Source organism: Zonotrichia leucophrys, chromosome 14 (genome assembly GCF_028769735.1).
Source record: "Zonotrichia leucophrys gambelii isolate GWCS_2022_RI chromosome 14, RI_Zleu_2.0, whole genome shotgun sequence".
NCBI classification, from domain to species: domain Eukaryota; kingdom Metazoa; phylum Chordata; class Aves; order Passeriformes; family Passerellidae; genus Zonotrichia; species Zonotrichia leucophrys.
In genome coordinates, this window is record NC_088184.1 from 6,694,543 (window position 1) to 6,711,537 (window position 16,995).

Sequence of the window (16,995 nt, forward strand, 5' to 3'; positions counted from 1 at the left end):
TAGGTTGGATTTTTATTAATTTATTTTTATTTGGCACTTAGTGAAAATATGGATTCTGAAGTCCATCTGAATAATAGCTGAATTCCTTTAGGAATTTTTTTTTGTCTGTTGCTGATCCTATTTTATACTGAGGACACAATTGCAAGGTATTCAGGAGAATTTTTCTTTCTGATCTATCTTTCAGTTTGCTCAGGTAGCTTGAAATTAATAAACTGTATATATAGGAAGAGGACACAATATGGACAGCATTTCTGTGTTCCAGAGTTACAACAGAATATGGGTTCAGATGTCTGAAATGATTGTTTAGAAAATTTCGTCATTAGTAATACAAAATTGGAGAACTTTCTACACAAATAATTTTAGAGCAAAGACTTACCAATGCATGTAGAGGAATATGAATTTGTACAGTAATTTCTGTCCTTTAAAGGAAGCTCCATGTCGGGGTCCTGCCACATTGCACTGCAGTTCTGAGCTGCAGTCACAGCTCGGGCCTTGCTTGTGGTGGGAAATGTTCATGTCCTGCCAAAAGGATGTTCTCCCTACACCAAAGAGCCTTACCCATAGGCAGCAGAGTTCTGTGTTCTTGAAAGGCAAAATTATTAGAAATTCAATTAATGTGCCCTAAAATATGTTTAAAGAAATTCTAACTTCATGGTGTAGGCTAATCTTAATAGCAACCTTAGCCCTTCAGTACAGGGAGATGTCAGAAACCATACTGAATTAATTATGGTTTTGGCAATGATCAAAATGATTATAACTTAAACTCCTAAATAGCTGGCTACTCAAATGTATAGCATGCGAATGAAATCTATCTAGGCTTTTATTTTTTTATAATTAGAAAATCTGTTTATAATCTGGCTGGATTTCAGAAGAGATTTCTATAACCTTGTAACCTGTAGACTAAATTAGATTTCAATAGATTAAACAACTGAGAATAAATGTATTTTAGCCATTTTGCATCGTTGTTTTTAACCTTGTAATGTCTGAAGGTTAAATGGTGGTGTAACATTATATATAACTTGATTTTCTAGTCTACGTGAAAAAAAATGGCACCAGTTTTCAATATCTGAATTGTACTAACAGTAAAGCACTTAGATAAGGACAGGAGAGGTAAGCACAGGAGATGTAAATGGATTTCAGACTATAATAAGACCTTGTGTCTGGAATGGGAATCCTTTCCTCTGCTTTTGCTTGATTATGAGCTCTTTTAGTGCTAATGTGACATTTTAAGCCATTCACATAGAAAATGCACTAACTGCTTGATGAATAGGGGGACTTATTTCCAGTCACTGTTCCATTGTAACAGCTTCCAAATGAGGTCCATGATTTTGTGCATTTGTCCTCATATTGACTCAAATTAAGTTTTTAGTTCACATCCAGGAAATTATGTATAGTGGGATTCAAACAAATCAGAGTTTGAAAATTTAGTATCTCAACAGTGGAGTTCTCCCTTGGTGTGATCAATCCTCTACCTACCCCTTTCGACTGGAATTTATCATCGCTCAAAGAGCTGTTATTTATTTAAGTGAAGGGCTGAAATTCCCAGATAATCACTTCAGTTTATTTTGTAGACTCATGTAGAAGCCATGAAGGGAGGATGTGAGGGTCTGGGATGTACAGGATGCTCACGCTGCCCTGACTTTCTGAGCAGTTCCAGGCCCTTGTGCAACTGGGTGTGAACTACCCACCTGTACAGTGGACAAAAGCCTTCTCAAGTGCAGTTACTCTTAGTTGGCTTTTCTATGTCATGGCATATCAGATAAAAATCTGTGACTGAGTCTAAAATAAAACTAGTCATAAAAATTTCTTTTGCTTTTCTAGGTAACATTCAGGTTTCATGGATTGACGATACATCAGCATTTGTCTCACTGAGCCAGCCAGAGCAAGTACAAATAGGTGAGTGTTGGCTTTACTTCAGCCTTAAGGCTTTAACTGGCTCCTGCAAAATGCTCTGAGCCAGCAGGGTCTGTGATTCTAATGGCAAAACCACTGACTTGCTTGGAGGAACTGGGCTTCCATACAGCAGCACATGTGTGGCAGCAAAGACAAGCCCAAACTGGACTTGCTTGAGAGTTTTGTGTTTCATTCCATGACCCTCCCAGTCCCTAAACCTGTATGTAGAATAGTGCTGGTTTCTTCACATGGGGCTGTATTTATTGAGGCTATTTACTGTTACTTTGCACAGAGTATAACTGTCAAAGACTTTTGTGGTTTTCACCTCCAAGTACACTTTGACTTATGCACGTTTGGTTTGGTTTACATTTACAAGGAATAAATGCAGTGAGAAGCCTTTTGGTGCTATTGTAGAGCACATGCAAAATAAGAGTGTCCAAAGAGCCTGGACTGCTACTGTGCCTGCAGTCTGTGTGTGAACAATATGCAGTCTCTCCAGACATAAGTTTGTAAATTTGTATTTGAACATTTGAAAATATTGCTGTTAGTTATGTGGGAAAACAGTCTTCTTGGTGTGTTGGGTTTTAGGTTGGGCTTGTTTGTGGTTTGGGGATTTTATGTTGTTTTGGAGGTGGCTTTGGGGTGGAGTTTTTAAAAGATTTTTGATTGACTGTAGTGGAATCCAGAAGCTCTTAGTGGTTTCTCTAGTTGTTTTGGGCATTTATTTGAGTTCTGACCCATAACCTTACTTCAGGGAGCAGTGGCTGGAATTTAAGGCCATTATAGATGATCATTTGGGATATGTTGGGTAATGTCACCCCCATGTACTGAAATGCTTGCATCAAATGCTGTGGGACCAGTGAGAGCAGCAGTATATGTAACTCTTCTGATTAACTGGCTAAAATTTTGTTGCACTTAAGAGCTTTTCAGACAGAATTCCCACAATTAAAAAAAGAAATAAAATCAATTAGAAACCCCCACTGAGTTTACCTCATCTATCCTTACCAAGCTCAACTAAAGAAGCTTTCAGGGTCTGGATGTACAATCAGTGAATCTGTGTAATTCCCTATGAACATCCTGGGAGTGTTTTTCATACTTGCTCATACATTCATAGCTGTGCAGAGGATACTGAGGGCTCACCAGCAGCCTCCTTAAAGCAACTGCTCCATAGCAGCAAGAGCCATTGTTTCTTCATCCATATATAGATATAAGAATGAAATAACTTCTCATGAGAAGTTCCAGATAAAGAATTATGTCAATTAAAGCCTTCCTAGATGCTGCTGCAGTAAATTCCCCACTGCTCCTCAGGTACTTATCCATTGTCTAAATGCTTGGCATATACATTGTCACCACTACTTTTTGTAGTTGTTGTTCTTAGGTTTGGTTTTGGTTTTTTTGTTCTGTTTTGGTTATAGCAAGTACATATTTTGAAAAGAACTGAATTATTGAAATTGAATCTTTCTGGCACTGCTCTGTGTCTTTTTTTTTTTGTGCTTTGACAAGCAGGAGGCTTGTTCTGTGGCCTACATGCTGGGAAATGTTATTTGTTTGAAAGCACAGGTGATTATAGTCTTTCATAGATTTTCATGAAATCAGGTTAGTAGATATTCATATACTGAAAGCAGTGAGTCAACCAAGCTGATAAATTAAAGCAACCTCAATTACCAAAAATTGTGTGATTTGTACTGTAAAATTGCTTAAAATTCTTGGTATTTCGTTGGTTTGGGACCTGTTTGTTTTGGGGTTTTTTTCTGTAATAAATGCATTTTAAAATCAATTCTGTTATTCTATTCCCTATCTTAAATTCTCTAATGAATTGTTTTGGTAATAAAAGTCACTGTTTGTACTTGTGATTTAGTGAGAAATGTTTACGTGAAGAACATAGGAATAAATATAGTGTGTCCTGTTTTTTAACCTGTTCCTATAAATGTCTGCATCTTCTGGCCTTTGTAAAAAGCCTTGGAGGACTGTGAAACAATATGAATACAAGGCAAGGTGTTGCTATGGGTGTACTTCTGTGCTTATCTTTTAAAGAGGTTTCTGGCTTTGAGCTGCTATTGAGAATCTGTATAGGCACCTTCTATCTTAAGCTGATACAGAAGAGGAGAACAAAGGGATGGGCAGCACCATGTACAAATTGGTGTTATCAGTTTGGGTACAGCCTGCAGAGAGTTGCTCTTATCAAGTACACTTGAGATACTCTGGTCAGCTAATTAGCCACATGTGTTAACGTTTTAATGCCTTGCAGCAGAAATTGTCCAGGTATGCTTGAAGGACTGAAAACTGTATATAGGTTAACAAAAGGGGCCATTCATGTTACATTGAAAATTTCAGTAATATTTAACAAAATATAGTTGAATTCTGCTTACACCTTGGCAATGTCCATGGTTACATCATCACGTACATGTTTCTTTAGGATTTATGGCTTCTCTGGGAGTAAGTTTGTACATTTGCTGTGGAGGAGCTCAGCCCTGAATGTTGTGTAGGGGACAATTGAATTCTATTTAGGTTAATTTAAAAGATGCCCTCTGATTTGGGATGTTGAGTCTTCTGCTTTCTGTTGGTAAAATAGGCACACAGCCCTGCTGCTTCCACTCCTGAGTTTTACTTTGAAATACTGGACTATGCATGTTCACTTTTGTCATCATGGCAAACTTCTGGATTGTTACATGTGGCATGAATAGCCCTAGTAGTCAATAAATAAGGCTGTGAAACCATATGGTGAGTATTGAGAGTAAAACACAATACTGCCTTAGCTACTCCTAATTGCACACTGTTGCTGTGGCTGAGGCAGTGCTCCCGTGTTTAAGGAGAGCATGGTCAGATGAGGTTAATGCAGCATCCATACAGAGGTCACTTAAAGGCTTCACAGGTGACATTTTACTGAAGTATTTCATAAGCTTAAGTGTTCAGTACTGCAGCCTTAATCTGTATAGCTCTGTGTGTTTATTGTATTTATATATTGTGGCTTTTCTTTTACCTACATGGTTCACCAACATATTTGTCTTTTTATTAAGAGGCTTAATATTATCAGTGGCCATCTGTCAGGATGTTGCTCTCCATAAGAGCAAGGACTTGACAAAAAGGATCTTTGTAAACGTTCCTCTTGGACCACTCAATGACAGTCAGCCTGTTTGATGCCTTCCCTAGTAATGAGGGAAGGGGCCATCCTCTAGAAATGCTTTTCCTAAAATAATTTGCAGTTACTGTTATTCTGCTGAGACAGAAGCTTTGGGGCTGCAGTTAATGTGAAATGCAGCCACGTGGTGTTGGTACTAGGTCAGGTTTGGCACAGAAAGATTTGTCTCATCTCTTAAAATTTAAAGAAATACCCCCCCCAACTTCTCTTTAGTTTTTTAGCATTCACAGAACATTCTAGCAATGCATTTCTTCTGTTGGGAGTGCAGAACAACCTAACTGTATTTGCTTTGCTGGCAATATGGACAGCATCCATCAGAAAAGCATCAGAGGAGCCGCTCTTCAATTCAAGACCATGCAAGATTGTTTTATCTCTGTGGCTCCTTAGACTTCTCCATATGGCTTCATTTCAGTTTTTCAATGATGAAGCAAAATATTCAGCATGTAACATTTTATATTAAATATATATACTATATATGTATATACATATATTTGTGTGTGTATGTACCATATGAATGGATTGCTGTAAAATACACGCCTTATTTCAAGAAAGTAGACTTGACTTTGTACATAAAACACTGACTCTTGCACAGATTTATTTTAGAATTATATTTAGGCCTCAAATGATTTGTTTTTCTTCCTTGAGAAAGGGCTGAGTTTATCAAGGAATTAAATGGCAGACCCATAACTTTGGCTCATATCTTGTAGCAAAACAAATAATGTTATTGTGTTTTAACAAATGAGTATGTATCAGATGATCCATGGTAACTTTGTGCTTGATTTTAGCAAGTAAAAACATGCTTGAGTTTAACTAAACAAATTTTCCCCCAAGGAATGTTGGCTGGCATGCAGTAAACTCCAGTGAGCCTTATTAATTCATTCATGATGCCTGCCCCATAACTTCATGGGCAATAAATATTGTCCTAATTCTTACAAGCAGATCCTGTAACTTTGCAGTTCAAAACAAATACGAGAGGGATGAAAGGAGGTATGTCTGACACTTGTTGGATAGTGCAGCTATCTCATGGTGCTGTTAATCATAACTACTGCTGTCTGTACTTGGGATTAAAATTAAATAGTCAACGCTCCTGCCTGGTCTTACGTATGTTGCAACAGCAGCATCTATAAACCATGGCAGGTATTGTAGAAATCTATTTCACTGTTACACAGCAAATACACAGAATGGATGCTCTGTCCTGAAAGAGGAGAAAAAAACACATCCACCCATCTTCCTCTCCTTTCTGAAATGTGGTGTTGGAGCTTGCCATCTCTAGTGCTTGCACCAGAGGTAGCACAGAATAACATGTATTTATAACAGCTCAGCTAGAATCCCAGAGTGGGATATGCATCTGAAATGGCTCTAAAAAATTGGAAGTACATAATAAAATCAGGATTTTTGTCTCCACTACAATTGCAATATTTTAAAATGTGCAGGAAAACAGTCTGGGGTTGGGGAGGGGGGTTGTTGTGTTTTGTTTACATTTAAACTGGTTTAATGCTTGGTTTACAATACTTTCTTTCAGAGAGCTAGGCTGAAAGCAGCAGAAGACACCAGTTGACAGTCAGTTTAATTTGCTGATTCATCTGTTACAGGGATGGCGTCAGGCCAGAGCTTGGCTCGCAGACTAAAGGCTGAGAGCTGTGAAGATGCTGGGGCTTGAAGGAATGTTGTTAAATTGTTACTGAGTGGAGGCAGTGAAAGTTTTTTTCTGTAGTTTTAAAGTGCTTCTAATTTTGCATTGACAGAAATCTTTCTACCTTGAACTCGAAGTGGTTTTTGGTTAAAGGGAGATCAGACATTAGAAAGGTACAAGGATGGAACAGCTGGCTGTTAGTTAAGTGCTTCTTCCATGGATATCTTGTGCAACCAAAAATGCAGCTCAAATAAGCTTATGTTTCACAGCAATCAAACAGAGTTTTGGCAAAGGCTTTGCAAATGTCGTCTTTTCCTGGCAGACTTGCAAAATAAACCTGCTGGGTTAAGTAATGAGACTAAAAGGGAAAAAATCCAGGAAATCTTTTCTTGCCAACAAGCAATCTGGAAGAGGGTTATGACTGAAGAATTGATAGTTTCTAATTTAAAAGAAATGTCTTAAGTAGATTTAACTCTTTTTGCACAAAGTCTGACTTTGAGAAGAGCTTTGAGCATCTAGTTCAGACACTGTGACTTCTAGAGAATATGGCATTTTGGGTTTGTTTTGTTTTTTTAATTGCTAACAATGGAACTAGAAATTGTTTTATGAACAGAACAAATAGCTTGCAGCCTTCTGCTTTTCCAAATACGCTATTTCAGTAGAGGGCATGCTGTCATTTAAGTGTTTTGTGTATAATATCATTCTCCTCCTCCATAGCTGTAAACACCAGCCGGTATGCTGAAAGTTATAGGATCCAGACATATGCAGAGTATGTGGAGAAAAAACATGAAGAAAAACAGACCAAGAGAAAATGTACAGAAGATAGCTGGAAGGAGATGGAGAGGAAGAGGTTAAAAACCCAGTGCACACCTTACGTTTCCCAGAGTCGGTACTACTCTGTTAACAGGTGAGATGTCTGTGCTGCCAGCTCGTGTTCTTCCTGCATTTCTGTCCAAAATCTAATAATTTTCAGGTAGTTCTTAACTAATCCAGGACATTTGATCTGTGTGTATTTCTTTGCATATAAATCAGCAGTGGTACATCAGCTGTCACAAGACAGTAGGTAAAGGAACAGAGGGAATTTCATTATAAATGTGATCAGACAGACTTTTAAATGCTGGGATCTTGAGGGCAGGTCACATCACAGCTTCTGAGCTTGATGTAGCAGCATAATTCCTTATAACCAAAATTTCAAAATTATTTTCTTTAGTCATAGGACATTTGTGAATGGCTTGTGTCATGTGGACACTTAGTTGTCATCATGTATCTTTTAAAGACCATGTTGGTTTTGGGCTGACTTTCCATGGTGATAACAGTGCCACAAAGAATGGTATAAATTCTCTTCTAGAGCAGTCCTGATGGAGTTGTCCTTGTGCTTCAGAAATAGGATGGCAAATGATGATACTTGCATGGCTTTAAGCTTTTAGTATAAAGCTTGAAAAGGGCTTTAGTTCATTATTTAAGGACAAAATTGTTAGGCCATGATGCTTTTGGTTCTGGTACAGTATGTTCCCTGTGTTGCTGTGTGTATTTCTTGTTCCATATTTATCTGCTGATATTAATGACAGGTTTTGGATATGATGGTAACAGGCAGCTTCTTTCTCAGTCATCTGTGTAGCTGAGCATGTGAAGAGATTTTTAGTGTTAATATAATTGTATAAATAACTTATCAAGTTATTGCCATTCTTCCCCCTCCCTTCTCCTGCACTGTCTCACCAGTTCTATGAATTGTGCATGAGAATAAGTTTGAGTGGTGTGTGTAAGTTACACTTCTCTAAGCAGATGTTTTGGTTTGTTTTTGGGGGATTTTGTCTCCTTCTCCTCCCTGCCCTGTGGTAACACAAACCAAATTTGGTGGTCATAAAACCAGTGCTGAGGTATTTCTGCCTTATCTTTCTTGGAATGCTACATTAAGTTCTAATTCTCATTATATCTTTCTGTAAATGTTAATCTGTCGAGTAACAAATTCACTAAAATTGTTCTGTTCTTTTCATGACCTTTTAATTTTGCAGGTGTGTATTTTGGCAAGCTGTCAGATGTTCATGGCTTTTGTCATGCTGGGAATTCTAAATGTGTTTTAGACATGTTTGATTCAAGAAAACATATGGAGGGATGATGATACAATCCATATCAAATGAAGTTAGTTTAATGGAACTGTTGTACTCAGGGATCCTGGGGAGTCCGTGCTGTGAGGAGCTGTAAGGATTCTCCTGGCAGCAGCCTGCACGTGGCTAAAGCTTAGCTCTAAGGTGGTGGCTATTAAATAGTCTGGAAATACTTGCTACACCTTGAGATGCTGCAAAGAAACCCTGAGTTCTAGTTTTGTTCCTGCCACAGGAAGTGTCTGCTCTCAGTGGGTGCTGGGGTTTGGTACCTCACCCGTTGCAGGCAATGGTAACGATGGCAGCTCATGAAGAGCAGGAAATGCAGAAAGCTGATTTGCTGTTGTCTTGCAAAGAAGTTTAAGATCCACCACAAATGTGTCATTTGGAAAACTGCTGAGCAAAATTTTCACTAAATTCTTTCCCTAAAATTTGACATACCCCAGTGAGTTGTCTGTCTAAGCACTTACTCTCCTTGAAATTTTTTAATACCTTTTCTTCACCTAGTGTTGTAAAATTCTACAAGAAGTAGCTTTTTGTTTTCACATGTTAAACAACTTGATAGCCTTGGAAAGCAGCCTTTATTTTGTTGACAGATCTCTTATAATTGATGTTACATAATTTTTTGTTCTCTTATTATTCCATTAATAAAGTGATTTGGTTCTGTCCCACATTGCCTCTCATGCAGGTCTTTTGACATGTTTTTCTTAATTTAGTTTTATTTTTTACTAGTTATATTTAATTCTTTTGTCAATTTATATTTTGTAAATGCTTCCACTATATATGAAGTATAACCTGTTTAGATAGAACGTGGAACTGCAAACCATAATCTTTGATTTCACTCAAGATGAACTCTTTATTTTCCAGAAGGTATATAAAAATATTTCTATCTAAAGATATATAAAATCTTTCTATTTTATCTATGATATACAATAATTTTAATATAAAATATAGTATCAATGTTTATATAAACAATCAGGACAAATATGTGTGTGCATGTGTATTTGTCCAGATTAGTTGAAGTCGTATCTAGCTGAGCACTCAGCCCTGTGATGTATCCAGCAGCTGATCCCTTATAATAGCTTCATGTTACTGCATCCTTTATTTATTTATTATTTAATGAGCTTGCTGCATCAGCTTCTGCCAAGGAGCACAGCTGCAGGATAGCAGTTTGTCTCCATGATGACAATGTGTCCTGGTTACTTTTTCATTCAGTAAGGAAGTTATTGAGTATTTCTTGTAAGGAACTTTTGTCTTAAATTGACAGATTGATAAATATGTAACAAAGGTTCTTTAATTCTTGTCTTGTTGATAAAACTGTAGTTCTATGTTGTAGAGGAATTTCTCTTCAGAAAATAAAGTTTAATAGTTTTAATAGCTGTCACAAGGTAAAATAATTTATAATTAATATGTATCCCTTGCATATAACTTAATACTACCCTTAAATATAAAAATTGATTTCAATGGAAATATGCCTAATTATGAATGAAGATGGAGAAGCAGATGAAAAAGTGTTGCATTTGACAGAACTTCAAGTAGTAAATAAGATCCCCTTGTCCAGAGCTGTTGCTATTCAGAGCACACATAGGAAGCAGATGGAACTGGCTGTGTTGTGCTTAGCAAGGACTGCCTGCCAGCTCTGCCAGGCAGTTACATGCGTGGCTTTAAGAGCTTTTCCTTAGCAAAACAGTGTTAAACCATAGCAGGAAAAGTCAAATGGGGTTTGCTCTATGGAAAACTGGGTACCCTGCTCTATTTGTACTTACTTACTCTCCTGATCATCATCTGGAAAGAGTGAAGAAGAGTAAGGGCAATGCCAAAAGACAGTGTATGAAGTACAAGGAAAGGAGACAGTTCTGCCCAAAACTGTGAGTGCTGCATCTTCTGTCAAGTCAGGGCTGTTTGTAGCACCACTTCCTTGAATGCCTTCATTTTGCCAAAGATAGCTAATTCTTGAAATGTGCAAGTGTTTCTGCTTGGTTTATTGATGATGATTCTTTTGGTTTATTACAGAAATGGTTGTTTACAGTGGTTTATTACCCCCTAAAGAATAGGAATTGCAAAAGCTGAGGTATTAAGGGTATAGATAACAAATATTGCAAGTAAATTATTGTGTTCCTGCTTGTATTGTTATCTTGGGTGAATTCACCTGCTTTTCAGCTGAAATGACTGATTTTTATGATGGATCAGTATCTACTCCCACCCCTCAATGTTGTTTCAAGTGTCAAGAGAACTTAGTTTTGTGTAAATGAAATTTATTTGAAATTGTAGGTCCTCATATATCCAGGCCAGTTACAAATACCTTGTTGTCATGAAGTGTTTCTTTGAAAAATCAGACATGCTTTTCCAAAAGAGAAAATGTTAAATGCTACATTATCATAATTGTTTTCCTACTTTTTGCTCCCCTCCACATGCTGATTATTTCAATTGAATTACCATAGTGGTAATTGGATTGCTGCTATTTAGTACATCTGATAATATATTCTTTAGAAAATAAAATGAGTTATTGCCTGGATAGCTGTTGTACAGGTGTGTTTGGAACCCTGAGTGTTGCATGGTTAGAGGACGGGGTAAATCTGTGTCTCTAAATGCTCATAAGGATCATAAGAGAAGGCAATGACTGAAAGCAATTATTGTGTTCGGTCTTTAACTTTGTTCAGTTGTTTGTCAGCTGAATGAAGAAGTTGAGGCAGAAATGTGGGCACATCCAAAATAACAGTTATAAGTAGAAAAGTGAACTTTGAGTAGTGCTCTAACTTGTGTATGCAACCATACTCATTTACTGCTTGGTACATAAATAATGTTACTGTAATCTTAAATCTTATTTAAGGTTAAAGAAGAACAAGACATAAAAGAATTAACCCTTTCCCCTCCAGAAGCCATGCAGTCAGTGAATGAATAGCAAATAAAATTATTTGGGAGAAAGGAAGACAATGGTTTTTCATTATAAAATATATTTATTTTGTATTTTGTGCTGCCGCTTTTTGGTGGTGGGCTTTTTTTTCCCCCATAAGGTATCTGCAGGAGGACCATAAGGCCTAAAATTAATTTTTATGTTGTTGTTTGGTACCCAGCTAAATGTGCACTGAAGGTCAAGAATTTGTTTCTCTTTATTTGCAATAACTTCACTGGAGTCTTATGTTGGAAAAAAGTAAATTCAGCCATAGGACCATTCAAGAAGGGATCTTCTTCCTACAGTGAGTGCAAGTTCCCTTCTGAGAGCCAAATGCTGAAGAAATCCTGGGATCATAATTTATGGCTCCTGAGGTTTTTCTTCCTAATGTATTTTTCAGAATGGCTTTCCCCAAAGTAGAATTCTTACAACTTTTCTAAACTGTATTTAAAAAAAAAAAATAGTAGTTTTTCATTTCCTAATGCTACTTCTTCCCTAGATTTTTTTCTTTCCAACCCTAGTTTTTGCCTGTTTTGCAATCCTGAAGTGTGTACATAGGATTAACAGTTCTATCCAGCTTTTTATTGGTGGTGGTTATGGTATGACTCAAAATGATGATTTGTAAGAAATCATGCAAGAAGGCCTTCTGTGTGTGAATGTTTGGAGGAAAAACCAGCTATTCATCAAAGTAAATGGTGTTTGTGCTCCTAAAGTGGATGTAAGAGCATGAGATGTAATCATATGTTTCATCTTTGTTTATTGCCTTTGGACATCCCAGACAGTCTCTGTTTTAAGTTGCAAAATGTTCAGCTGAAAAAATTCCATTTCAAAGCCAAAAGTATACTGCAAAATTTAACAGTTCTTCCTTTAGCTGAAACCTTATTGAAACACTGCAATTCACTGCTGTTGATTAAAAAGAAAAAAATACCTTGTAAAGCTTTGTTTTATAACTTAGTATTTATTTAACTCACAGAATAGAACATGGCTTAGATGCATACAGCCATGTTGTGTAGTTCTAATTAAAAAATAAAAGTTCATAAATCTAAAACTACCCTTTTTAAAATTGGTTGTTCTAAAAGAATTATATTAGACATTTAAGTAGCTGGTGTTTACATATCTAGAAGTTCCTAATGGGAACTGGTTTTTAATTAGCCCCTTTGCTACCTCATTCTGTTTTATACTCATGCTAATTTGATTTTAATACTGTCAGTTGTCTTTTAAGGAAATTTAACAATAGCATTGCAGTGGAACAAAAGCCTACACAAGGTTATTTCAGTGTGTGCTGAATGGAGTGGGGCTCTGAGTTATCTTTGTACTCTGTTAGTCAGACTTCATTCAAATGCTGCTAATGAAGTGAGTGTGCAATTTCGTGTGCTCTGTATTTTACTGGTCCCGTGAACAACAGGGCTCTGCACTTGAAAGCCAGATTTAAATTTTATATGTGGAGCCTGATGTTTTCCTCTACCTTTATATAAAAATGCTTTTAAAACTACCTGTATTTCCAGCAGAGAGGTGAAGTGAGCATGTAGACTCCTTCAATTTCAAGATGTGGTTTTGAGGCTTCAGTTGTGCCTGATTTGCTGTCTATTGACAGTGCTTTAAAGAGCTTGCATAACTATGAGAATAAAATGTAGAACTGTGCAGGGATAGAGAACTGATTTAATTACATTTCAGATGAGTGATCTCATCAGAATAGCAGCTAAGTCTGAGACATCAGTAGTACAAAAAATGAATACCTTGATCTACAGAAGATCAGATTAGATAGCAAATTTGAGGAATTTTATAGTTAGGCCAAATCTTTCGGATAATGCAATTTCATGGTACACCACTTAGGACAGTTTATTTTTCTACCTTCATAAGCATTTAATAGATGTGCAACAATGTGTATTTATGTACCTGTGTCTTCTTGACTTTTTCACAATCATCTTTCTTCTGTCTCCCAGTTTTACAGGTCCCAGTACAGTGGGAAAGAGAAGCATGAGTCCTATTGAGGAAGAAACTGTTTCTGATGATATGGAAGAGGGAGAAGGCCAAGATCTAGAAAATGATCAGACAGACTCCTGTGCAGAGTCCCTTCCAGATGGCAAGAAGAGAGCCAAAAAGTTGAAAAAGATCAAGACAGAACAAGTTCCAGCAGGTAAGTGCTGGAACCATGTTAATGCACATGGTTTTCTGTTCTGTTTGGAAATGTTCTAGGCCTGAACAGAACTGAAATTGTTTTCTTGAAAGTCATTGCTTCTAGCAGTAACTTACTCCATTACCTTCAAAGTTCTTCTTGAAACTGAAGACTGCATCATACAAAAATAGTAAAAAAACTCAACAAACAAACCCAAAACAACATCAAAAAGCAAAGAACTCAGTCCAAACCAAAAAACTCACAACCAGCCAAAACCCAATCTGACACCAACCAAAGGAATCAGAACGTAGTTGATTTATTACTTTTGCTTACCTTTTCCTTAAAATAAAGCATTTTTAATATATTTTTAGGTGTTCTATTTTTTTTTAATGTGACTTTGTAGATGAGCTTAGTCAATGTGTTTTGCATTGTAAGCAAAATTGAAGGCACTCTGTTTTGATGCATTATGTATGCATTAACACATTCAGTGTTTTGTGTGATATTTGTAACCATAACCTTTATTGGGCTTCATTTGGCTGAAGACTTTTCACCTAGGGCTGATGTGAAGGTGGGTGTTTTCAGATTTTAATACCTATGTAATTTTTAGCCAAAATACTTTGAACTGAACATCTGACTAAATGCAGGCAGGTTACAATCAGATGATGATGTTTCATCTTGTAATTTTTGCTGGTTTTGCAGCTTGTGCAAAAAAAGTTAATAACTATCCTTAGATCACATGAATTTAAACATGAATAAAATGAAAATATTTTCATTTTATTGATCTGTTTTTTGTTGATTCTATTTCAATGTTTGTTAATAATTTCTTGCAGAAATTGGATTATAATAAAAATTAAATCATATTTTAATTTGGTCCAGATGACCATACCATATTAGTCAACTGGAGCACTGCTTGCATTGAAGTATATTCAAATATTCTTGATTAAAACTTTGTTTCAATAACTGCACTAGCAGCTTTTATCCAGAAAGTAGTATTGTATTCCAGACATTCTTTCTCCTGACTTGGTAGAGTAAAATTTTTCTTAGCTGATTCAAAAACTGTGCTTGGAAATTGTTTTCTTCTTTTTGTTCAGTAGGGCAGTTGGGGCCTGTAAGCATGTACAAAATGACAAGAGTGTCTGTAATTCTGAGTATAAAATTCAGGCTCTTATTTGGCCTTATGGGAATATGTGTTATCGGTAGTAATGATTCATCTTTATTCTCCAGTTAATTTGGGATGAAAATATTCTTCCCTGTCTTAACAGCCTAAATAAAAATAATGACAAGTACACTTGGGAAAATAGTATTTAACTTTATCATCCCAGTAATTGCAAAAGCAAAATTACCTAATTACTAGGGTTAAAAATACATTATTTACCATTTATTTAAGAAACTTGAAATTAACCTTTACTTTTCCCCCTTTTTTTAGTACCTATTCATAAATAATCTCTTGGTTTCTCTTTGTAAATATTGACTTGCCAGTAATGTATCTAGAGCCTCCCTCTATAGGAAAATATGTCTTAATATCCTCTGGGAGAATAACAACAACAAAAAATCTTGATGTAATTTTTATTCCATGATTCTGTCTTCTAGGAAGCCTCACAAGTAGTTCCACTGGAATTTTTGAGGTCCCTGAAACATGGTAGGAAACAACTGCCTTAAAAAGTGGAATTGATTGAAAGCAGTTGAGAGAATACACCTCTTGGAAGCCATACTTTATTTGAATAAAGTGGTGTTAACAAAGCAGTATGTGTCCTGAAAATCAGTTTAATTATTTTAAACTGTTTCTTGAACAATCACTGTCAGTTTTACTCGTGTGTACATCACCTAGTATTTGACTTGTTGTTGATCCTGTGAAATCCTTGCTGTTGTAACTGATGTTAGGTTTAAGGAGCAAGACTCAGTGTCCTTTGGTCACCTCCTTTGGCATGCTGGCTGTGAACTGTACAAGAACTGGCACTCTGTGACTTTGTGCTAGGCTGTTTCCTTTGCTTGGGCAGTTACCACAGCTCTCCTAATATTTAACTGTTTTTTCAGGCAGCTTCAGTATGCTGTCAGCATTCTGGAAACAGGTAGAACTGCAGTTTTACTTATTGCTTTCTACCTGCTACTTTAACTGGGATCATTTTTTGAATTTCTGTTCTCTACCCTCACCCCCAGTGCAGGTGGTATTCATCTAAATACCAGCATTACACATACCTACCCTTTCAAAAAACTGTAACTTAAAAGTTTCTCCAACATTAATTTCCTGGTGGGAGGTAGTTTTTCTTTGTTTTCACATCTGTTGTTCCCACTTTTAAATCCTGATTCTGTAAAAAATGTTTTTTGGTAAATGTGATAAACCTGCTAACTGCACCAGCCCTTTATTTGTTTAAAAAAGGATCTGCATTGGTAGATTTCAGAAAATGTTTGATATTTAAATTTTTGTATCATGGAAATAAAACCAAAATATGTATTTCCATAACATGAAAATTAAAGACATTTTCTTAGGAACTGGTTTGGTTTTATTTATTAGCGTCTGAAATTGTTTGAGTGAGACCTTTTTTTTTGTTTTTCTTCTCCCTAATATAACAATTTTTGTCATCCTGTGAGTAGCAGACCCTTTTGTTCCATGGACTGTTTTCAAGATATTTGTGAAATGTAACCAAGAAAAGCAAGCCTATTGTCATAAGATTTAAATTGCTATGTGTTTCCCTTGGAGGGGTGAAAACAAAAGAATTCTACAAATCAGCAAATTCAGAACCATTCCTGTGGAAGAGTGGAATAATAAGAAGGCTTCATTATATTATATTTACACTAGAGTGGGAACCACTGTCTGTTAAACATGAAATAACCTGTTTGAAGGTATGTCCAAATTTGTGGGTTTTTAAATAATTGTGAACTTGCATTGCAAAGAGGAAAAATAATTTCAAGATGTTAAATGTGAAATGTTGCATTTCTAACCTTAGAATGCTCCCAGAAGTACTATAATTAAATTGTTTAATAGCAGCTCTATCATCACATTCTCACACTAAAATGTGGGAAAGACTTGTTATTAGTGGTGCAAGGGAAAAATAGTAACTGAACTCTTCTGCTCTCCAGAATCCAGAGACTTTTCTTCTCCAAGACTCACGACCTTGGAACTAAATACTTAAATCACTTTCGTCTTGAATATCCAAAGCAATTGTAAATTTAGTTCTCAGAATATTTGCAACAGCTAGTAACAGTGGAGTCTTCATCTCT

General features: G+C 36.3%; 1 protein-coding gene across 4 annotated transcripts in view; it reads left to right on the top strand.

The window, feature by feature from the left end:
• The window catches only part of PARN (poly(A)-specific ribonuclease), a 40,408-nt gene extending 24,142 nt beyond the window's left edge, over positions 1–16,266 (top strand). For all 4 annotated transcript variants that reach the window (XM_064725532.1, XM_064725530.1, XM_064725533.1 and 1 more), the window contains exons 21-24: positions 1,822–1,896; positions 7,383–7,572; positions 13,604–13,797; positions 15,367–16,266. In XM_064725532.1, coding sequence (XP_064581602.1) covers positions 1,822–1,896; positions 7,383–7,572; positions 13,604–13,797; positions 15,367–15,419 — 512 coding nt within the window. In that variant the 3' untranslated portion in view covers positions 15,420–16,266. The remainder of the gene's footprint in view (positions 1–1,821; positions 1,897–7,382; positions 7,573–13,603; positions 13,798–15,366) is intronic.
• The last annotated feature ends 729 nt before the right edge of the window (positions 16,267–16,995 follow it).